Here is a 24,931-nt window from a genome sequence, read left to right as displayed (position 1 = left end):
AGAATTTTCTGCTTTTCCTTCGTAAAATTCACAGGCATCATTATGTGGATAGCACAATACATCTGTTATGCAAGTAGAAGTAGTATTTACCTACTTATATATGTTTTTTATTTCTAGGTTAGCATGGGTGTCGCTTGTTCTTTAACCATTTCAGCCCGCGAGTTGTTTTCTCCTTATGGACGAGAGGAATTTTCACATTTCAGCGCTCCTCCTTCATTCCCCAATAACTTTATCACTACTTATCACAACAAAATGATACCTTGTTTTTTCTGCCACCAATTAGGCTTTCTTTGGGTGGTACATTATGCTAAGAATTATTTTATTCTAAATGCATTTTAATGGGAATAATAAGGAAAACAATCACTATTTCTCAGTTTTCGTCCGTTATAGTTTTAAAATAAAACGTTCTACTGTGGATTAAAGCCACACATTTTATTTGTACGTTTGTCCCGATTATTGCAACGTTTAAATTACCATCCCTAGTACAAAGTATGGTGACAATATTTTTATTTGGAAATAAAGGTGCATTTTTTTCTGTTTTACATCCATCACTAATCACATGCCCATAATTTAATAATAACATACCCTTTTGACATACATATTAAAAACGTTTTAGTCCCTAAAGACTGTAGGTGTAATTTTACTATTTGAGCACAAGAAGTCCCCGCCCATTTTTTCCTATTGCATACAATAAGTTCGCTAAATAGGAAGTAATGCATAGCTGTGTTACTCAGAAGTGATGCAGGCATCTCATTGATGCCGGCTATCACCGGGACCTAGAGGGGAGATGAATGAATGGGAAGTTAGTTCCCATTCATCTAACAATCGGCGGCGGAGCGGCAGAAACGAGCGAGCTGGAGGGAGCGCGCCTTTACCATTTAAGAATGATCAATGTTTTTGAACAAAAAACGTGATCAGTCTCGGCAGACATGCACGGAATGGCTCAGGGGACTTCTGTCCCCTGCCACTAATCCCTCCTGTCACCGGGACCATTGTGATCGTGGGCTTCTACTCACACGATCGCGCACCCCGCAGACTGCACAGACATAAGTGGGCCCCACCAGCCAGCCATCAAGCACTTCCAAATATTTGAAGCTGGAGCCACCAGTTGCGTGTCCCTTTATGGGGTAGAAGCGGAGCCTTCCATTAGCTCTATTGCTCTGGGTCAGACACATGAGCAGCGCATGCGCCGTACTCATCAGTGTTTGTGTTTTCACGGCAGGTCTTTTAGCCCGTCAGACGTCCTCGGACAGAACCTGGCAGAGCTGCAGCAGCAGATAAACGAGATTCTGGGGAGATCGGAGGAAGAGAAGCGAGAGGCACAGGAGAGGCAAAGGAAGCTAGAAGATGAAGTCGCCGCCCTGCAGGGCAAAGCCAGAGAGGCACCGGGGGAGTACAAGAGAGCCTGCAACAAAGCTGCTGAGGCCAGGGTGAGTGATCCCACCTCCTTGTGGCTTCTCAGACCAGATCCAGTGCATTATTACTACACTTTGGTAGAGAAACTGATGGGAATGGATCAGTGATCTCTGTACAGTGCTGTGTCATATACCACAGATATATATATATATATATATATATATATATATATATATATATATATATATATATATATATATAATATTTTTTATTTATATATATATATATATATATATATATAATATTTTTTATTTATATATATATATATATATATATATATATATATATATATATATATATATATATATATATATATATATATATAAAATTGTGTGTGTATATGTGCCGCGATCACTCAAATGGCTTGACCGATTTGTACGAAACTTGGTACACAGATCCCTTACTACCTGGGATGATAGGTTCTGGGGGTCTCGCATCCCCCCTGCACACCTGGGCGGAGCTACAAACAGCGAATCAGATTTTACCCATTCAAGTCAATGGAAAAAATTCCCCACACTTGACACAGTTGGTCACTTGGTCACCGAGGTTACGAATCCAGGAAAAGTGGGCGGAGCATAACACAGCCAATCAAATTTCAGCCCTTCATTTTAAATGGGGAAATGTAAACTGCAGCCATTCTTAGACTGTTAATCGCAGGGTTCTCAAACTTGCACAGTTGGTCACTGGGTAAATGCGATTAAGATTCAACAAAATGGGTGGAGCCTACAACAGCCAATCAAAATTCACCTATTGATTTTCAAGGGGAATATTTAAACTGCTGCCCTGCTACCATTCTCTTATACTGTTAATAGCAAATGCCTCAAACCTGGTACAGTTGGTCACTGGGTGATTAGGGTTCAAATTCAGAAAGCGGGCGGAGCCACAAACAGCTATATTTGTTTTTCAATGGGAATATACAAAGTATTGATACCAAGGACCCCAAAGCTGATAAACTTGATAATTGAGTGACTATGTCAAGGTTAGAAAAAGTGGCCGGTGCCAACAACTAAATTTTTAACATGGCAGGGTTCCCAAACTTTACACAATTAGCCGCTGGGTGACTGGGATGAATATTCAGAAATGTGGGTGGAGCCTACAACAGCCAATCAAAATTGACCTATTGATTTTCAAGGGGAATATTTACATTGCCACCATTCTTACACTGTTAATGGCAGAGGCCTCAAACCTGATACAGTCAGTCATTGGGTGACTGGGGTCCAAATTCACTAAAGGGGTGGAGCCACAAACAGCCAATCAGATTTGTTGCATTGATTTCAGCCGTTCTCTTATTGGCAGGGTTCTCAAACGTGACACAGTTGGCCACTGGGTGACTGGGACTAATATTCAGGAAAGTGGGTGGAGCCTACAGCAGCCAATCAAAATTCACCTTTTGATTTGCAAGGGGAATATTTACATTGCTGCCATTCATACACTCTTAATGGCAGAGGCCTCAAATCTGGTACAGTCAGTCACTGGGAGACTGGGGTTTAAATTCTGATGGGAGCGGGCCAAATACAGCCAATCAGATTTGTTTAATTTAAATGGTAAAATGCAACTTATTTATGCCAAGGACCCAAAAGCTCATAAACTTGGTCATTGAGTGACTGTTTGTTAAGGTTAGAAATAGTGGGCGGAGCCAAAAACAACTGACTTTTTACATTGGAAAATATAAACTGCAGCTTTTCTTACACTGTTAATGGCAGGGTTCTCAAACTGCACACAGTTGGTCACTGGGTGACTGGGATTAATATTTGGAAAAGTAGGTGGAGCCTACAAGAGCCAATCAAAATTCACCTATTGATTTTCAAGGGAAATATTCAAACTGCAGCCATTCTTACACTGTTAAAGTGAACCTTAAGTCACAGATAAAAAATGAGATTTACTCACCTGGGGCTTCCCTCACCCCCCAGCAGCCGATCGGTGCCCTCGCAGCCCCGCTCTGACGCTCCAGGACCCGCCGGCGAACACTTCCGGTTTGTCCGTCACCGGCCGACAGGCATGGGAACGCGAGTGATTGTTCGCGTTCCCAGCCTGTAGAGCGGGGCTGCGAGGGCACCGATCGGCTGCAGGGGGCTGAGGGAAGCCCCAGGTGAGTTCATCTAATTTTTTTTTGCCTGGCTTTAGGTTCACTTTAATGGCAGAGGCCTCAAACCTGCTAGTGTCGGTTGTTAAGTGTCTCGGGTTCAAATTCAGTAAAGGGGCGGAGCCAAACACAGCCAATCAGATTTCTTTGCTGGATAAACTGCTTCCATTAGCAGAATTTTGATGCCAGGAACCCAAAAGCTCACAAACTTGATCATTGAGTGACTGTGTATCAAAGTTACAAAAACTGGGTGGAGTCAAAAACAGATTTCTCTGGAAACTTGTAAACTGCAGCCTTTCCTCACTGTTAATGGCAGGGTTCTCAAACTTAGCATAGCTGGTGACTGGGATTAATATTGGAGAAAAGCGCTATAGAAATGTTATTGTATATTGTATTGTATTAATATTCAGAAAAGTGGGTGGAGCCTAAAAATGCCAATCAAAAATCACCTATCGCTTTTCAAGGAGAATATTAAAATTGCTGCCATTCTTGCACTGTTAATGGCACAAGCCTCAAACCTGGTACAGTTGGTCATTGGGTCACTGGGGTTCAAATTCAGAAAAGGGGACAGAGCCACAAACAGTCAATCAGATTTGTTTCATTTGATGGGAAAGTACAAATTATCAATGCCAAGGACCCCAAAGCTCACAAAATTGGTCATTGAGTGACTGTGTGTCCAGGTTACAAAAAGTGGGCGGAACCAAAACCAAATTTCACTGGGAAAATATAAACTGCAGCCATTCTTACACTGTTTATGGCAGGGTTCTCAAACTTTGCCCAGATGGTCACTGGGTGACTGAGATTAATATTCAGGGAAGTGGGTGGAGCCAGGACCGAGCCTGGGCGGGTGCAAGGCACCCAGGCGCCGGCCTCTGAGAGGCGCCGCCTGGCCGCCGCTCTCCCCCTGTGGCCGCCGCTCCCTCCCTCCCTCTAGCCGCCTGCGCCGCCGCGTCAGACCTCGAGCAGGCGGGCGGGCACTAGGACCTAGCACGCCGCACTGATATGCGGAAGTGACATCACTTCCGCATATAGAGCGGGTGCGTCCGGCGCCTTCTTACTGGTCGGGTCGCCCGCTGATTGAGGTCTGATGCTGCTGCAAGGTGAGGGGGGAGCAGCGGCAAGAGGGGAGGGTTGGGTGCGCTCCTGTCACTCACTACCTAAACGGGGACCCTATACCCCCTGGCTACATATACTGATCACATATACCCCCTGGCTACATATACTGATCACATATACCCCCCGGCTACATATACTGATCACATATATCCCCTGGCTACATATACTGATCACATATACCCCCTGGCTACATATACTGATCACATATACCCCCCGGCTACATATACTGATCACATATATCCCCTGGCTACATATACTGATCACATATACCCCCTGGCTACATATCCTGGGCACATATACCCCCTGGCTACATATCCTGGGCACATATACCCCCTGGCTACATATCCTGGGCACATATACCCCCTGGCTACATATCCTGGGCACATATACCCCCTGGCTACATATCCTGGGCACATATACCCCCTGGCTACATATCCTGGGCACATATACCCCCTGCCTACATATCCTGGGCACATATACCCCCTTCCTACATATACTGGGACATATACCCCTGCCTACATATACTGGGGACATATATCCCTGGCTATATATTCTGGGGACACTGGCTGTTTCTTCATTATGTGCATTTACTGGTGAAAATCTGTCTTATGTGCATTTGCTGGTGAAAAGCTGTCTTATTATGTGCATTTGCTGGTGAAAAGCTGTCTTATTATGTGCATTTGCTGGTGAAAAGCTGTTATGTGCATTTGCTGGTGAAAAGCTGTTATGTGCATTTGCTGGTGAAAAGCTGTCTTATTATGTGCATCTGCTGGTGAAAAGCGGTTATGTGCATTTGCTGGTGAAAAGCTGTCTTATTATGTGCATTTGCTGGTGAAAAGCTGTTATGTGCATTTGCTGGTGAAAAGCTGTCTTATTATGTGCATCTGCTGGTGAAAAGCTGTTATGTGCATTTGCTGGTGAAAAGCTGTCTTATTATGTGCATTTGCTGGTGAAAAGCTGTTATGTGCATTTGCTGGTGAAAAGCTGTCTTATTATGTGCATCTGCTGGTGAAAAGCTGTTATGTGCATTTGCTGGTAGAAGGAAAGAGAAGCCGGCACCATCAAATGTATATATGCTCTTTAATTAAATTAAAACATGCATACAGCCAATGTGCGACGTTTCGAGGCAAGCAGCCTCTTTCTCAAGCTAAGCTGTGCATGACCAAATATACATTGAACAAACAGACTTATTTATACCTGCAACATGGACACAAGGCAGCCAATCAGCGTTATAGAACGTCAACATCTACCAATAACATCAGGTCCTACCTAGTGGACCTGATAGGAAACTGCAGTGCTGCCTACCTGATAGGGTCATTTGAAATGGAGTCCCACCTCCTCCTCACAGCGCCAGTCCCAAATGAGGCAGACGGCGTCTCAATGCTGGGCTGACATGCGGAAGTCCGTCTCTACCAGGTTGCGCCCTCGGTAGAGACGGACTTCCGCATGTCAGCCCAGCATTGAGACGCCGTCTGCCATAAATACGCAGTGTGTGACTGTATCGCACTCGCAGAGCCTCTCAGCCTGAGTCAGTCCAGAGACTAGCAGACTCGCAGGAAGCCAAAGCCAGCCAGGAGCAAGCCCGTGGAAGAGGGGTAGGAATGGGGTATCACATGCATGCGTAAAGAGGTGGAAGGTGTGGGTGTGATTAGGCAGGACATGGGTGTGGTTATGTGGTTGGGCGCGGTTAATTTAACCACTCCCATAGGCGCCAGAGAAAATCTTGCACCCAGGTGCCAGGCACCCCAGGCTCACCCCTGGGTGGAGCCTATAATAGCCAATCAAAATTCACCTGTTGATTTTCAAGGGGAATATTTAAATTGCTGCCATTTTTACACTGCTAATAGCAGATGCTGCAAACCTGCTACAGTTGATCATTGGGTGACTGGGGTTCAAATGCTGGAGAGGGGGTCAAGCCACAAACGGCCAATCTGATTTGTTTCATTTCATGGGAATATACAAATTATTGATGCCAAGGACCCCAAAGCTCACAAACTTGGTCATTGAGTGTTTGTGCGTTAGGGTTAGAAAGTGGGCGGAGCCAACCCCAGTCAAATACATACACGGGCAACGTCGGGTCATCAGTGGGTAGAGACAAATACAAATTTCCCTGGGAAAACGTAAACTGCAGCCATTCTTACACTGTTAATGGCAGGGTTCTCAAACTTTGCACAGTTGGTCACTGGGTGACTGAGATTCATATTCAGAAAAGTGGGTGGAGCCTACAAAAGTGAATCAAACTTCACCTATTGCTTTTCAAGGGGAATATTTAATTGCTACCATTCTTGCACTGTTAATGGCACAGGCCTCAAACCTGGTACAGTTGGTCATTGGGTGACTAGGGTTCAAATTCAGAAAAGGGGGCGGAGCCACAAACAGCCAATCAGATTTTTTTATTTCAATGCAAATTATTAATACCAAATACCGCAAAGCTTACAAACTTGGTCATTGAGTAATTGTGTGTGAGGGTTAGAAAAAATGGACGGAGCCAACACCAGCCAAATACATACCCGGGCAACGCCGGGCAATCAGCTAGTAAATGTTTAATAATAATAGTGTGTGACTGTGGTGAGGACATTAGAGTGTAAGCTCCTCTGGTGCAGAGACTGATGGGAAGGGATCAGTGATCTCTGTACAGTGCTGTGGAATATGTCAGAGCTATATAAATGTATAATAATAATAGTGTGTGACTGTGGTGAGGACATTAGAGTGTAAGCTCCTCTGGTGCAGAGACTGATGGGAAGGGATCAGTGATCTCTATATATAAATAACCATGTGATATTGTGACTGCAGATTGACCAGGAGAAGCGACAATGTGAGGCCAGAATCCGGCAGTTGGAGGGAGAGGTCCGGCAGTTGAACGACAAGCTGAAGACAATGGAGGAGATTCAGGGTCTGGCCGACCAGCAGCTGGTGGAAGCAGATGAGGAGCGGGAGAGGCTTCTGGCCTCCCTGCACGATTTGGAGAACGAGGTGGAGACCATCTCTGTGATTTTTGTGCTTCGGAATAGATAAAACGTCTACTCTTCGCATTTGTGACACTTTTTCCCTTTTCATTCCAGAGGAAAGCGGAGGATTCCAGAGCAGAGAAGCGGCTGTCTGGCCTGGATAAAGAACTGAGGGAGCTGAAGAGGGCTGTGGCTATGTCAGACAAAATGGCCGCCTCGGAACTGACTGATGCCAAAGACCAGCTGAGATCTCTTCACGGCACGGTGCTGCAGATCAACAGGGACCGCACTAAGGTACCGAGAGCCACTTCTACAAAACGCTGCCAATGGGAACCATTGTACTGACAACCTAGTGTCCTCCTCATGATGGTCTGTTGACCAGGGCTGGATTTCTGGGCCCCAAAGGCCCGGGTCTTGTGTGGCTGGATATTGAATAGGGGTTGCTTCATATGAAGGAGGAGGCTGCAAATTGTGAAAAAAAAGGATTGCAAATGGGGAACAACACATAGAAGAGGGGAGCTGCTGCAAAAGGGAGCTGGTCATGAAAGAGAGGGGCTGCTGTGCATGGGGGTTTCATATGGATGAGGGGGCTGCACTTGGAATGGGAGCGGGCTGCTCCATGTGTGGCAACAAAAAAGTTGGCCTAGGGCAGTGATGGCTAACTTTGGCACTCCAACTGTGACAAAACTACAAATCCCATCATGCCTCTGCCTCCCCGAGTTATACTTAGAGCTGTCAGAGTATTGCAATGCCTCATGGGACTTGTAGTTCCACCACAGCTGGAGTGCCAAGGTTAGCCATCACTGGCCTAGGGGCACCTAAAGTACCCCTGAGTTGAGAGGGGATTTCATTAATAAACTTTCTGTTGTGTAAGTGGTGCTGCGACCTATATCCAGCACCAATCTCTTAGGTCTGTGCCCATAGGAGTCCCCATTGTAGTCAGCCGAAATTTTCGATTGGACTAGAACGTCTAAAATGGACAGGGAGGATGTGGCAGTTATCATCCCTGATCACGCTCCCAGACCTGTAAAAAAAAAAAAAAAAAGCACCAGTGCACAACTCGCCTACTCCTGGATCCGATCGCTGCCTTTTGCGCCTTGTCAGAGAGCTGTTATGAGATGGGAGGAGCTGCTGATGTAAGAGTATATTGAAAAATGTTTTGTTTTTTTTAATCTATAAGAGGTTTTTAGAAATGGTGATTTCATTTTGCACACAGCCCACTAAATAATATGCTTTTCTGATTAACTGTGTTTTGCATGGAGTTTTAGTAAAAAAACACAAACCGCACACCAGAGCGGTGCAAATACCAGGTATAGTGTTTATTTTGTAAAATCTATCGGGAGATATGTTTATTTTGTGCCAGAGCATTCAAAATTGCAGTGGGGTCCTGTGTTCAGAAAACCTGCCACATCATGACACATTTCGACATACCTACGCCATTGTCAGATTTGTCAGATTCTGACAAAGGCATAGACCTGCTAAAACGACCATGACCCTGCAGGCTTCCTGAATACAGGACCCCATTCATTGGCTTCCTTGGACAAAGTCCTCTTCTACCAGGACACCCGTGCTGCTGCCCACAGTTGGGGACCCCGGAGAGATGCTCTGAAAGGTTCTCCTGCCTATCCACTTGTTGGGTGAAATGCTGTTTGATCACGTTGATCTTGCAAGTGTGATTTTATTTATTTTGAAGTGGTCTGAAAGTCAGCATTTCTTTTTTGCTCTAAAATATTCCTTACAGCTTTAAAGCTACTATCCCAGAAAAAAATTGTAGCAGAACATCATTGAAACACTTAAACACAGCACTTTGTCCTGCTAGGGAAAGGCTATTCAGCTTCAAATCCGCATCCACACTGCAGATAACAGTATCTGTGTTTACATTCCAATGTTGATACATTTGTGTGTAACAACTAAAACACTCTCTGAGCTCTCTGTGCTTCAAGCACACACACAGTTATGAACATCTCATTAGAAGAATATATAATAAAAAGCAGCTGGAATAAAATGCAATGGCAGCTTTCAGGGCAAGATAAACTACACTTTGGAATCTTGTAATTTGTAGACGGGCAATATTGCTTATGCACAAAAGCAAATATGATAACTGTATGAGTAATAAAAAGTAGGAAAACACATTTTTATTGAATGTTATGTCCGAGTTTCAGACCACTTTAGTTTCAACAAACCTTAAAGTGACACTAAAGCGGGAAAAAAAACTTATGGTATAATGAATTGTATGTGTAGTACAGATAATTCATAGAACATTAGTAGAAAAAAAAAGTTATTTTCAGTTATGTAGGTTTATTTATTTATTTATTTTTTTTGAACATTGCATCATTCTATCATATTTGCAATTACAGTATAAACCACACACTGTATTTTAAACTATGAAACAGAGCAGAGCTGATGACCCTTTGAACTTTCCTGCAGTAAAAGCTTATCTCAAGCTGTTTTTCACTGTTTCTTTGATGTATAAGTGATTCAGAAAATAGGACTGTATTAGACCAAGTTGCTCAGAGAAGCTCTTTTGCATAGATAACAAGTGAAGCTTTAACTCTTCCTGTCCTGTAAACCATATGAGACGCCTATATTTGCTACTGAAGTTCTGTTTCTTAGCTGTACAACACGTACAGCGCTCCTGTTTGTTTCATAGAGCCTCACTGTTGCCGCAAGCTGAATTCAAGCTGAATGGAGTTACATAAGGGGCGTTGATCTCAAGCTTATCTGCCGATTTGAGCGCAGTTATACTTTGGAACTTATGGGAGAGGGTGAGGCCTAGCTGTCACTTCTGGCAGGAAATACATGGTTTTTCTTCTCTTCCAGGAGATGCAGGAAGCGGAGGACTTCTGCTCCCAAGCTGCTCAAGCCTCCAAAGATTTGGCCAAAGCCGAGGCTGAGATAGAACTTCTTCAGGAGCTGCTGCAGGAGAAGGAGAGACAGGTGAGGACCGCCCAGCCAGGCTTCTGGTCTGGGGACTTTGTGTGGCAGGGCCCGAGAAAAGGGGTGATCATACAGACTGATTGAAGCCTAGGTTACAGAGAAACTCCGACCAAGAATTGAACTTTATCCCAATCAGTAGCTGATGCCCCCTTTTACATGAGAAATCTATTCCATTTCACAAACAGACCATCAGGGGGCGCTGTATGACTGATATTCTGGAGAAATCCCTCCCACAAGAAACTCTGAGGACCGTGGTACTCCTGGCAGTTTCCTGTCTGTGAACCTTGTTGCATTGTGGGAAATAGCAGTTTACAGCTCCCAAAAAAGCAAGCAGCAGCTACATCACCTGCCAGCAGTAAAAATGTCACACTGTAATAAATGTCAGAATGTAAATCAGGGATTTAAAAGATTTTACAATGGGCAAACGCTGACTAAATCATTTATACATAATTATTGTAAAAATGAAGCACTTTTTTATTACATTTCACTGGAGTTCCTCTTTAAGGCCAAGCAGGGCCCTAGGCAGAGCAGTGTTTTTACTCTCCAGCCCCCACCTCTGTTTATCCATTGAAAGGATGCCAGGCAATGGGAGGTCTTGATGCCTTAGACTACTGCAGAGGCAATTGGCTTTTACCTACAGGCAGACCTGAAGATATGATTAAAAAAAAGTTACTTACCTGGGTCTTCTGCCAGCCACGTGTCGCAGAGCCCCTGAAAAGAGATGATCATACAGACTGAATGAAGCTCGGAATTGGCCAATCAGACGCATTTCCTGTCCTGCGCCCACGCAGCTTCCAAACGTTCCCCCGCCGCGGCTCACTTCTGTTCACGTCGACGTCTACTGCGCCTATGCGGCCCTGGCCACGCGCATCCTCGTATGTATTCCAGTGGCCAGGAGCGTCCTGCGCGGACTGAGTATGAAAAACTCTACTGCGCCTGCGAACGAGGACGTGCGCGGCCACGTCCGCACAGTGGACAGCGACTGCTAGAAGGAAAAGTGAGCCGCGGCGGGGGAAAGGAGGATCGTGTGGCAACTTTGCGGGCACAAGTCACCTGCAGGGGACTGGCAGAAGCCCCAGGTAAGTGAAACTTTTATTATTATTATTATACCTTCAGGTCCGCTTTAATCTGCCATGTGACCCCAAATGCCAGGACGAGGTCTCCCAGTGCCCCAGATATGAGAATAAGGCAACCATGTATCCCCAAATACCAAAATGATGTAGCCATGTCCCCAAGATATCATAATTCCCCCATATATCATAATTGGGTAGCCATGTAACCCTCAGGTACAGGAATTAGCCACGTGCCCCCCAGATAGCTGCATTATATAGCCATGTGCCTCCTAGGTACTAAGGTTTAAATTTACCACCTCTGGGAGTCCTTGGAAGTCTTCGGGAGCTCTTGTGTTCCCGAGTGCTGATGGGTAACTCTGTACTGCACATGTGCAGTATGAAGCCGCTTGTTTTCGCGAGCGCTCTGGGGAGCAAGCGCTCCCAAAGCCTTCTGAGGGTCCCTGAAGGGCGTATTCGACCAGCTGATTGAATACCTGCAAGGAGGGGGTGACTTTGCTTGGCCGAGGGCGCAGAGTAAGGACCGGGAAGGCTCTATAGGGTCCAGAGCCTTCCACATACATAGGTGAAGTGTCTAGCCTTTTTTTTTCCAATAGTCAGTTTTACTTTAACCTGTCCTGAACACTCCTTAAAAGTGGACCTGAACTCTTGCACAGGACAGAAGGAAAACATAGAGAAATGCACCCTATATGTAGTTAGAAAGTTAATCCTGTCTAATTTCCCCTCATCTGTGACTAATCACAAGTGTAATTTGATCTCTCAGCTGTGTCAGCTGGCTGCCTTGGCAGAGCAGCTAATATGTAAACACAGGGTGTTAATCCTATGTCTGCTTCCATGAAAGCAGGAAGTAGACACACTGCAGATTTATTACAGGATTTGTATAAGCTTTAACAAATGTTTTTCTTTAAAGTTTATTATGATGTTGCTTATCTTTTGGAGAGGGAGTTCTGAGTTCTGGTCCACTATATAGAACTGATCAGCTTCCTACACACTGATGATTGTAGTGTTTCCTGGAGCTCCTCCCCTCGCACATGAACTAAGTTGTTACATGGGACATGGGTTCCAGGGGGAAGGGCGACGCCACTAGGGTAGGCAAGTGACGCGTGTTTGTCACGTTGTGTTCTCACAGCTGCAGGAGGAGTTGCAGAACACTGAGAACGGAGCCACCGTCTCCAACTCCCAACAGCTAGAGATCGACAAACTCCGGCAGACGCTGAAGAGGCAGCGGGCCGAGACCGAGCGCCTCCGTCACGTGCTGGACCACGTCAGAACTGGTGAGCTTCTACTGATGTAATGACACCGATGTTCACACAGACCACGTGTGTGTTACAGGGGAACGTTGCCAGGTGGGGTCAGGTGACATACAGGTACATAGAAACCACCTGGTGTTCAGTTTCAGCCTCAGCTTCATTGCACTGGGTAGGGCAGAGCGGTGTCTGATGACCGTTTGCATCTCCTGTATGTGTGGCCTCACACTGTCCGTATCTGCTGTATGTCTGGCTGTAGAGGAGGTGGTGCTGGGACTGCAGTGGCAGTGTGGTGGCTGTATGATTGCTAATAGAGAAGGTGGGATCGCAGTGACTGCTAATGGAGGAGGTGGGACCACAGTGACTGTATGTATCGCCCACAGCACAAATTGTCCTCTGTTTATTGTATTCATTGGGTGTTTCAGATAACGCCGGAGAGCTTGGCAGCCTTCTGGATGAGATTGAATCCCTCAGGAACTCCTTGGCGTACCAGAATGATTACATCACCAGCATGACCGACCCATTCAGGAGGCGGGGCTACTGGTACTACGTGCCATCTTCCTCCAATGTAAGTGGAGTTTACTGGGAGGAGCAAACATTTTATAATGAGGTGCTCTTCCACTGCCTTTAAGGGATGCCAGGAGGGAGGGAAGTCACTAGACACCAGGGAACACTGTATGGAGGAGAGAGGGGGAACCACTAGACACCAGGAAACACTGTATGAAGGAGGGAGGGGGAACCAAAAGACACCAGGGAACACTGTGTGGGGAAGATGGGCGGTCACTAAGTAGTAACCGAGATATCTTTAAGGTCATTTTAAGAGCAATAAATCTCAGTTTATACTCGAGTATATATGATAATTCAGACTGCGTGTAGCTGTGCTGTGTCCTGCATCTCTGTAATATGGCGTAATACTTACCCAATACTAAACTGACTTATATCTGGCAGAACTCTGGACGCGATTCCTTGAGCACCAAAGACTCCGGCATCAGTGTGCATTACCCCATGACGTCCTCTCCAGCCAGGCGGAAGAGCAGTCAGCACAGACCCAGCAGAAAGCAGACCTTTGTATCCCCCGCGTCAGGTCACTGGGTATACTCACCATTCCGCCAACACCCATGTCACCGAGGTGAGTCCACAACTTTCTGGGTATACTCACCATTCCGCCAACACCCATGTCACCGAGGTGAGTCCACCACTCTCTGGGTATACTCACCATTCAGCCAACACCCATGTCACCGAGGTGAGTCCACCACTTTCTGGGTGTACTCACCATTCCGCCAACACCCATGTCACCGAGGTGAGTCCACAACTTTCTGGGTATACTCACCATTCCGCCAACACCCATGTCACCGAGGTGAGTCCACAACTTTCTGGGTATACTCACCATTCCGCCAACACCCATGTCACCGAGGTGAGTCCACAACTTTCTGGGGCAGAGTTATCAAGACTGCAAGTGTGGAGGAGCTGCCCACTTCAACCAATCACAATCTCTGCAAACTACAACAAAGCGAGGCATCCATAAAATATGAAAATAATTTTTAAAAATCGTATAAAATGGGGTGATGACAAACAAAAGAAGTTACAAAAAGTTAATTAGCCATTCATTTTATTCTTGTCTTGAGGTTTGATGGAATGGGTTATGCTTGTCTTGTGGTGTGATGGAATGGGTTATGCTTGTCTTGTGGTTTGATGGAATGAGTTATGCTTGTCTTGTGGTGTGATGGAATGGGTTATGCTTGTCTTGTGGTGTGATGGAATGGGTTATGCTTGTCTTGTGGTTTCATGGAATGGGTTATGCTTGTCTTGTGGTGTGATGGAATGGGTTATGCTTGTCTTGTGGTGTGATGGAATGGGTTATGCTTGTCTTGTGGTTTGATGGAATGAGTTATGCTTGTCTTGTGCTTTGATGGAATGGGTTATGCTTGTCTTGTGGTGTGGTGGAATGGGTTTTGCCCATCTTGTGGTTTGATGAAATGGGTTATGCTTCTCTTGTGGTGTGATGGAATGGGTTATGCTTGTCTTGTGGTTTGATGGACTGGGTTTTGCTTGTCTTGTGGTGTGATGGAATGGGTTATGCTTGTCTTGTGGTGTGATGGAATGGGTTATGCTTGTCTTGTGGTGTGATGGAATGGGTTATGCTTGTCTTGTGGTGTGATGGACTGGGTTACGCTTGTCTTGTGGTGTGATGGAATGGGTTACGCTTGTCTTGTGGTCTGATGGAATGGGTTACGCTTGTTTTGTGGTTTGATGGAATGGGTTACGCTTGTCTTGTGGTTTGATGGAATGGGTTATGCTTGTCATGTGGTTTGATGGAATGGGTTAAGCTTGTCATGTGGTTTGATGGAATGGGTTATGTTTTTCTTGTGGTGTGATGGAATGGGTTATGCATGTCTTGTGGTGTGATGGAATGGGTTATGCTTGTCTTGTGGTTTGATGGACTGGGTTTTGCTTGTCTTGTGGTGTGATGGAATGGGTTATGCTTGTCTTGTGGTTTGATGGAATGGGTTATGCTTGTCTTGTGGTTTGATGGAATGGGTTATGCTTGTCTTGTGGTTTGATGGAATGGGTTATGCTTGTCCTGTGGTGTGATGGAATGGGTTATGCTGGTCTTGTGGTGTGATGGAATGAGTTGTGCTTGTCTTGTGGTTTGATGGACTGGGTTATGTTTTTCTTGTGGTTTGATGGAATGGGTTATGCTGGTCTTGTGGTGTGATGGAATGGGTTATGCATGTCTTGTGGTTTGATGGAATGGGTTATGCTTGTCTTGTGGTTTCATGGAATGAATTATGCTTGTCTAGTGGTGTGATGGAATGGGTTATGCTTGTCTTGTGGTGTGATGGAATGGGTTATGCTTGTCTTGTGGTTTGATGGAATGGGTTATGCTTGTCTTGTGGTTTGATGGAATGGGTTATGCTTGTCTTGTGGTGTGATGGAATAGGTTATGCTTGTCTTGTGGTGTGATTAAATTTGTTATGCTTGTCTTGTGGTGTGATGGAATAGGTTATGCTTGTCTTGTAGTTTGATGGAATGAGTTATGCTTGTCTTGTGGTTTGATGGAATGGGTTATGCTTGTCCTGTGGTGTGATGGAATGGGTTATGCTGGTCTTGTGGTGTGATGGAATGAGTTATGCTTGTCTTGTGGTTTGATGGACTGGGTTATGCTTGTCTTGTGGTTTGATGGAATGGGTTATGCTTGTCCTGTGGTGTGATGGAATGGGTTATGCTGGTCTTGTGGTGTGATGGAATGAGTTATGCTTGTCTTGGGGTTTGATGGACTGGGTTATGTTTTTCTTGTGGTTTCATGGAATGGGTTATGCTTGTCTTGTGGTTTGATGGAATGGGTTATGCTTGTCTTGTGGTGTGATGGAATGGGTTATGCTTGTCTTGTGGTGTGATGGAATAGGTTATGCTTGTCTTGTGGTGTGATTAAATTGGTTATGCTTGTCTTGTGGTGTGATGGAATAGGTTATGCTTGTCTTGTGGTTTGATGGAATGGGTTATGCTTGTCTTGTGGTTTGATGGAATGGGTTACGCTTGTCTTGTGGTTTGATGGAATGGGGTATGCTTGTCTTGTGGTGTGATGGAATGGGTTATGCTTGTCTTGTGGTGTGATGGAATGGGTTATGCTGGTCTTGTGGTTTGATGGAAGGGGTTATGCTTGTCTTGTGGTGTGATGGAATGGGTTATGCTTGTCTTGTGGTGTGATGGAATGGGTTATGCTTGTCTTGTGGTGTGATGGAATGGGTTATGCTTTTCTTGTGGTTTGATGGAATGGGTTATGCTTGTCTTGTGGTGTGATGGAATGGGTTATGCTTTTCTTGTGGTTTGATGGAATGGGTTATGCTTGTCTTGTGGTTTGATGGAATGGGTTATGCTTGTCTTGTGGTGTGATGGAATGGGTTATGCTTGTCTTGTGGTGTGATGGAATGGGTTATGCTTGTCTTGTGGTTTGGTGGAATGGGTTATGCGTGTCCTGTGGTGTGATGGAATGGGTTATGCTTGTCCTGTGGTGATGGAATGGGTTATGCTTGTCTTGTGGTTTCATGGAATGGGTTATGCTTGTCTTGTGGTGTGATGGAATGGGTTATGCTTGTCTTGTGGTTTGATGGAATGAGTTATGCTTGTCTTGTGGTTTGATGGAATGGGTTACACTTGTCTTGTGGTTTGATGGAATGGGGTATGCTTGTCTTGTGGTGTGATGGAATGGGTTATGCTTGTCTTGTGGTGTGATGGAATGGGTTATGCTGGTCTTGTGGTGTGATGGAATGGGTTATGCTGTTCTTGTGGTTTGATGGAAGGGGTTATGCTTGTCTTGTGGTGTGATGGAATGGGTTATGCTTGTCTTGTGGTGTGATGGAATGGGTTATGCTTGTCTTGTGGTATGATGGAATGGGTTATGCTTGTCTTGTGGTGTGATGGAATGGGTTATGCTTGTCTTGTGGTGTAATGGGATGGGTTACGCTTGTCTTGTGGTGTAATGGGATGGGTTATGCTTGTCTTGTGGTTTGATGGAATGGGTTATGCTTGTCTGGTGGTTTGATGGAATGGGTTATGCTTGTCTTGTGCTTTGATGGAATGGGTTATGCTTGTCTTGTGGTGTGGTGGAATGGGTTTTGCCCATCTTGTGGTTTGATGAAATGGGTTATGCTTCTCTTGTGGTTTGATGGAATGGGTTATGCTGGTCTTGTGGTGTGATGGAATGGGTTATGCTTGTCTTGTGGTGTGATGGAATGGGTTATGCTTGTCTTGTGGTGTGATGGAATGGGTTATGCTTGTCTTGTGGTGTGGTGGAATGGGTTATGCTTGTCTTGTGGTGTGATGGAATGGGTTATGCTTGTCTTGTGGTGTGATGGAATGGGTTATGCTTGTCTTGTGGTGTGATGGAATGGGTTATGCTTGTCTTGTGGTGTGATGGACTGGGTTACGCTTGTCTTGTGGTGTGATGGAATGGGTTACGCTTGTCTTGTGGTTTGATGGAATGGGTTACGCTTGTCTTGTGGTTTGATGGAATGGGTTACGCTTGTCTTGTGGTCTGATGGAATGGGTTATGCTTGTTTTGTGGTTTGATGGAATGGGTTACGCTTGTCATGTGGTTTGATGGAATGGGTTATGTTTTTCTTGTGGTGTGATGGAATGGGTTATGCATGTCTTGTGGTGTGATGGAATGGGTTATGCTTGTCTTGTGGTTTGATGGACTGGGTTTTGCTTGTCTTGTGGTGTGATGGAATGGGTTATGCTTGTCTTGTGGTTTGATGGAATGGGTTATGCTTGTCTTGTGGTTTGATGGAATGGGTTATGCTTGTCTTGTGGTTTGATGGAATGGGTTATGCTTGTCCTGTGGTGTGATGGAATGGGTTATGCTGGTCTTGTGGTGTGATGGAATGAGTTGTGCTTGTCTTGTGGTTTGATGGACTGGGTTATGTTTTTCTTGTGGTTTGATGGAATGGGTTATGCTGGTCTTGTGGTGTGATGGAATGGGTTATGCTTGTCTTGTGGTTTGATGGAATGGGTTATGCTTGTCTTGTGGTTTCATGGAATGAGTTATGCTTGTCTTGTGGTTTGATGGAATGGGTTATGCTTGTCTTGTGGTGTGATGGAATGGGTTATGCTTGTCTTGTGGTGTGATGGAATGGGTTATGCTTGTCTTGTGGTTTGATGGAATGGGTTATGCTTGTCTTGTGGTTTGATGGAATGGGTTATGCTTGTCTTGTGGTGTGATGGAATAGGTTATGCTTGTCTTGTAGTTTGATGGAATGAGTTATGCTTGTCTTGTGGTTTGATGGAATGGGTTATGCTTGTCCTGTGGTGTGATGGAATGGGTTATGCTGGTCTTGTGGTGTGATGGAATGAGTTATGCTTGTCTTGTGGTTTGATGGACTGGGTTATGTTTTTCTTGTGGTTTGATGGAATGGATTATGCTTGTCCTGTGGTGTGATGGAATGGGTTATGCTGGTCTTGTGGTGTGATGGAATGAGTTATGCTTGTCTTGTGGTTTGATGGACTGGGTTATGTTTTTCTTGTGGTTTCATGGAATGGGTTATGCTTGTCTTGTGGTTTGATGGAATGGGTTATGCTTGTCTTGTGGTGTGATGGAATGGGTTATGCTTGTCTTGTGGTGTGATGGAATAGGTTATGCTTGTCTTGTGGTGTGATTAAATTGGTTATGCTTGTCTTGTGGTGTGATGGAATAGGTTATGCTTGTCTTGTGGTTTGATGGAATGGGTTATGCTTGTCTTGTGGTTTGATGGAATGGGTTACGCTTGTCTTGTGGTTTGATGGAATGGGTTATGCTTGTCTTGTGGTGTGATGGAATGGGGTATGCTTGTCTTGTGGTGTGATGGAATGGGTTATGCTTGTCTTGTGGTGTGATGGAATGGGTTATGCTGGTCTTGTGGTTTGATGGAAGGGGTTATGCTTGTCTTGTGGTGTGATGGAATGGGTTATGCTTGTCTTGTGGTGTGATGGAATGGGTTATGCTTGTCTTGTGGTGTGATGGAATGGGTTATGCTTGTCTTGTGGTGTGATGGAATGGGTTATGCTTGTCTTGTGGTGTGATGGAATGGGTTATGCTTGTCTTGTGGTGTGATGGAATGGGTTATGCTTGTCTTGTGGTTTGGTGGAATGGGTTATGCTTGTCCTGTGGTGATGGAATGGGTTATGCATGTCTTGAGGTGTGATGGAATGGGTTATGCTTGTCTTGTGGTTTGATGGAATAAGTTATGCTTGTCTTGTGGTTTGATGGAATGGGTTACACTTGTCTTGTGGTTTGATGGAATGGGGTATGCTTGTCTTGTGGTGTGATGAAATGGGTTATGCTTGTCTTGTGGTGTGATGGAATGGGTTATGCTGGTCTTGTGGTGTGATGGAATGGGTTATGCTGGTCTTGTGGTTTGATGGAAGGGGTTATGCTTGTCTTGTGGTGTGATGGAATGGGTTATGCTTGTCTTGTGGTGTGATGGAATGGGTTATGCTGGTCTTGTGGTTTGATGGAAGGGGTTATGCTTGTCTTGTGGTGTGATGGAATGGGTTATGCTTGTCTTGTGGTGTGGTGGAATGGGTTATGCTTGTCTTGTGGTGTGATGGAATGGGTTATGCTTGTCTTGTGGTGTGATGGAATGGGTTATGCTTGTCTTGTGGTGTGATGGAATGGGTTATGCTTGTCTTGTGGTTTGGTGGAATGGGTTATGCGTGTCCTGTGGTGTGATGGAATGGGTTATGCTTGTCCTGTGGTGTGATGGAATGGGTTATGCTTGTCTTGTGGTGTGATGGAATGGGTTATGCTTGTGTGGTTTGATGGAATGGGTTATGCTTGTCTTGTGGTTTGATGGAATGGGTTATGCTTGTCTTGTGGTGTGATGGAATGGGTTATGCTTGTCTTGTGGTTTGATGGAATGGGTTATGCTGGTCTTGTGGTTTGATGGAAGGGGTTATGCTTGTCTTGTGGTTTGATGGAATGGGTTATGCTTGTCTTGTGGTGTGATGGAATGGGTTATGCTTGTCTTGTGGTGTGATGGAATGGGTTATGCTGGTCTTGTGGTTTGATGGAAGGGGTTATGCTTGTCTTGTGGTGTGATGGAATGGGTTATGCTTGTCTTGTGGTTTGATGGAATGGGTTATGCTTGTCTTGTGGTGTGATGGAATGGGTTATGCTTGTCTTGTGGTGTGATGGAATGGGTTATGCTTGTCCTGTGGTTTGATGGAATGGGTTATGCTTGTCTACTGGTGTGATAGAATGGGTTATGCTTGTCTTGTGGTTTGATGGAATGTCTTATGCATGTCTTGGGTTTGATGGAATGTCTTATGCATGTCTTGCGGTTTGATGGAATGGGTTATGCTTGTCTTGTGGTTTGAATGAATGGGTTATGCTTGTCTTGTGGTTTGATGGGTTATGCATGTCTTGTGGTTTGATGGAATGGGTTATGCTTGTCTTGTGGTTTGATGGGTTATGCATGTCTTGTGGTTTGATGGAATGGGTTATGCATGTCTTGTGGTTTGATGGAATGGGTTATGCTTGTCTAGTCTTGTGGTGTGATGGAATGGGTTATGCTTTTCTTGTGGTTTGATGGAATGGATTATGCTTGACCTGTGGTGTGATGGAATGGGTTATGCTTGCCTTGTGGTTTGATGGAATGGGTTATGCTTGTCTTGTGGTTTGATGGGTTATGCTTGTCTTGTGGTTTGATGGGTTATGCATGTCTTCTGGTTTGGTGGAATGGGTTATGCTTGTCTTGTGGTTTGATGGAATGGGACTCCGTCCTTCTGATTTACTCCATCCTCACTTCATGGATTTGGCCCCAGTCCTCACTAGCCTGTTTAACCTCTCCCTATCCACAGGCACCTTCCCCTCAGACAAGCAGGCCACTGTACTACCCCTGCTCAAGAAACCCTCACTTGATACCTCACTGACCTCCAACTACCGCCCTTCTGGTTCACAAACGCCTCACCCAGTACCTTAATACCAACTCTCTGCTAGACCCACTGCAATCTGGTTTTCGGCCTGCCCACTCAACCGAAACATCTCTCACCAAAGTGGTCAATGACCTTGCATTAGCTAAAGCAGAAGGTAAATACTTCATTCTTCTCCTCCTTGATATTTCAGCAGCTTATGACAGAGTAGACCATCCCCTACACCTCCAGTCCATGGGTATTCATGACCTCGCCCTAACCCTGCTTTTATCCTACCTCTCCAACCGCTTTTTCATGACCTCCTTCAATGAGTCCTCATCCACCCCTAACAACCTCTCGGTGGGCGTTCCCCAAGGCTCGGTCCTTGGGCCCCCTACTGTTCTCCCTATACACATCCTCCGTTGGCAAGTTTATCTCCTCCATGGGTTTTAACTATCATCTGTATGCAGATGACACCCAGATCTACCTCCACACCCCTGACATATCCACCACTACCATGGACAAGGTCTCCTCCTGCCTATCAGCCATCTCCTCCTGGATGTCCGCTAGGTTTCTGTAACTGAACCTGGACAAAATGGAATTTATGATCTTCCCACCCCGGCTATCCCTGAACCTCCCAGATGTGCATGTCACTGTTAACCACACTACCATTCGCCCTACCTCTGAAGCCTGCTGTCTGGGAGTCATCCTGGACTCCGCACTCTTTCATTCCCCACATCCAAAACCTCACAAAGTCCTGCAACTTCCACCTCCTAAATATCTGCAAGATCCGCCCTTTCCTGACCTCTGCCACCCCCAAACTTCTCATCCATGCCCTCATAATTTCCCGCCTTGACTACTGCAATGCTCTTCTGTCTGGTCTTCCTATGACCAAAATTACCCCGCTGCAGTCCATCATGAATGCGGCAGCCAGAATTATCCACTCCTCCCATCGCACCGCCACGGCGGATCCCCTCTGTGAATCCCTCCACTGGCTTCCTATCCAGTCCAGAATCAGATTCTTGATACTGTGTCTGACTTACAAATCTGTCCACAAAACCTGTCCAACCTACATTTCCGATCTCACTCAGAGGTACACACCTAGCCGCTCACTCCGTTCCTCCAATGAACGTCGCCTGACCGCAACACCCCGCATCGCCCGGTCCCATGCCCGCCTCCATGACTTCTCAAGAGCTGCTCCAACACCATGGAACTTCCTACCTCTCCCTGTTAGGGCAGCCCCCTCCTTCAACATCTTCAAGAATGCCCTCAAAACTCACCTTTTCACTCTGGCTTACTACCCCTCACTAGTGCTCTAAACCTACAGCTGAACTCTGGTTCCCTACCTTTCATGTCCCTACCTCTTCCTCTAGATTGTAAGCCTTTGGGCAGGGTCCTCCTCCTTTTGTGTCCTACCTGATCATGCACCTCCATTACTGTGAACCCATGCTATGCATTTGAGTGAACCTAACTTGCCTAATCTCCATGCTCCATCCAGTGACTGACTAAGCATTGCCTTGTGCTCATACTGCGCTGTGTGATCTCCATGCTCCCATCCAGTGACTAAGCATTACCTTGTACTCATACTGTGCTGTGTGATCTCCATGCCCCATCCAGTGACTAAGCATTGCCTTGTACTCATACTGTGCTGTGTGATCTCCATGCTCCCATCCAGTGACTAAGCATTACCTTGTACTCATACTGTGCTGTGTGATCTCCATGCCCCATCCAGTGACTAAGCATTGCCTTGTACTCATACTGTGCTGTGTGATCTCCATGCTCCTATCCAGTGACTGACTAAGCATTGCCTTGTACTCATACTGTGCTGTGTGATCTCCATGCTCCATCCAGTGACTGACTAAGCATTGCCTTGTACTCATACTGTGCTGTGTGATCTCCATGCTCCATCCAGTGACTGACTAAGCATTGCCTTGTACTCATACTGTGCTGTGTGATCTCCATGCTCCATCCAGTGACTAAGCATTGCCTTGTACTCATACTGTGCTGTGTGATCTCCATGCTCCATCCAGTGACTAAGCATTACCTTGTACTCATACTGTGCTGTGTGATCACCATGCTCCTATCCAGTGACTGACTAAGCATTGCCTTGTACTCATACTGTGCTGTGTGATCTCCATGCTCCATCCAGTGACTAAGCATTGCCTTGTACTCATACTGTGCTGTGTGATCTCCATGCTCCCCTCCAGTGACTAAGCATTACCTTGTACTCCTACTGTGCTGCGTGATCTCCATGCTCCATCCAGTGACTGACTAAGCATTACCTTGTACTCATACTGTGCTGTGTGATCTCCATGCTCCCCTCCAGTGACTAAGCATTACCTTGTACTCATACTGTGCTGTGTGACCTGGTTTGCATGTATTCCTGTATTGTCATATTGCTGTATATCACCTCTAAATATTGTCTGTAACCTAAACTAGTGTCCAGCGCTGCGTAATATGTCGGCGCTTTATAAATACAATAAATAAATAATAATGGGTTGTGCTGGTCTTGTAATTTGATGGGTTGTTTTTCTTTTCCTGGCAGGTGATGGAGTTGATGGCGGGACGCACAGTGACAGTGATGGAGCTCCGTGCCCTCTTGCCCCTCCCCCCGGCTCCGTCATCTACACAGTGTTCCCTGATGGTACTCCAGTCCCACAAGGCACAGTGATTTATGGACCTCCCCCTCCCTCCACAGGGACACCGGTGGCCTCTGGCACTGTTATATACGGGCCCCCTCCTCTTGGCACTCAGTTTGTTTATGGTCCTCCTCCTCCTCATTTTACCGTCCCGGTCATTCCGGCCGGAATTCTGCACTGCAACGTCTCCGCCCACCACAATCTGGTGAGTTACCGTATTTGGCACTCACTGTGTATGAGGGTAACAGGAGTGGTCTCGGGTGTTTCTGGTCATCCTTGTCTCTGGCAGAGAACAGCCAATTGCTGCATTAGAGCCAGGTATAGTGTAGTATGTGCTGAACGCAAGAAGTGTATTCATTCAAGGTAGAGTAAACCAGGGTTTCCTCAAAGGCATCAAGTGGTTGGGTAGAACAAACTGACCCCACTTGTGTTACAAAGTTGCTCTTTGTAGCAGAAATGGGGTGACACCCCTCCACCAAGGGTGGATAAAAATAGTATAATAGTGGGTACAAACAAAGGTGCCAATAGTATAAAATATATGAAAAGCTGTTTGAAAGGGGGGGTGGTGGACTTACCTCCCCACTGAAGACACAAGTGGTGTCTTTAAAAAAAAAAGAAGCTTTTTTTCAGACTTAAAGAACAATTAAAGAAACCGTTTTTTTCTGTAAAACCCACATTCCTATGGAGTTTTTTTTACCCAGCAACATTAAAATGCTTTTCAGAGGTATCTCTGTACACCCTATGTGGGGAAGAAAGGCTTTGTTTACCCAGTTAAATGTAATAATTGCATCGGAGGGGGGGGGGGGGGTCAGAGCTGTAATATGTAGCTAGGTTACACTTCTCCCTGGCTGTAAACTGTTTAGTTTAGACTGCGTGGCAGAGAGAGACACACTCAGACAGGCACACATACAGAGCTGCACTGCAGGTGATGATTATTTACATAGTAATACCCACAGTGAGAACTGTTCTATGTATACTGGATGTGCTGGACACAGTCCTCCATAGTAATGCCCGCAGTGAGAACTGTTCTCTGTATGCTGGATGTGCTGGACACCGTCCTCCAAATTACTCCCCGCAGTGAGAACTG

General features: G+C 45.6%; 1 protein-coding gene across 3 annotated transcripts in view; it reads left to right on the top strand.

The window, feature by feature from the left end:
• CNTRL (centriolin) overlaps positions 1-24,931 on the top strand; it is a 171,328-nt gene that overhangs the window by 86,001 nt on the left and 60,396 nt on the right. For all 3 annotated transcript variants that reach the window (XM_068249054.1, XM_068249053.1, XM_068249055.1), the window contains 8 exons: positions 1,223-1,430; positions 7,409-7,588; positions 7,678-7,857; positions 10,384-10,500; positions 12,700-12,844; positions 13,243-13,385; positions 13,766-13,946; positions 23,751-24,049. In XM_068249054.1, the coding sequence (XP_068105155.1) occupies positions 1,223-1,430; positions 7,409-7,588; positions 7,678-7,857; positions 10,384-10,500; positions 12,700-12,844; positions 13,243-13,385; positions 13,766-13,946; positions 23,751-24,049 (1,453 nt within the window). The remainder of the gene's footprint in view (positions 1-1,222; positions 1,431-7,408; positions 7,589-7,677; positions 7,858-10,383; positions 10,501-12,699; positions 12,845-13,242; positions 13,386-13,765; positions 13,947-23,750; positions 24,050-24,931) is intronic.

The sequence above is a fragment of the Hyperolius riggenbachi genome, chromosome 8 (genome assembly GCF_040937935.1).
Source record: "Hyperolius riggenbachi isolate aHypRig1 chromosome 8, aHypRig1.pri, whole genome shotgun sequence".
NCBI classification, from domain to species: domain Eukaryota; kingdom Metazoa; phylum Chordata; class Amphibia; order Anura; family Hyperoliidae; genus Hyperolius; species Hyperolius riggenbachi.
Note: the sequence above shows the minus strand (reverse complement) of the source record. Positions and strands in the feature narration are given on the sequence as shown.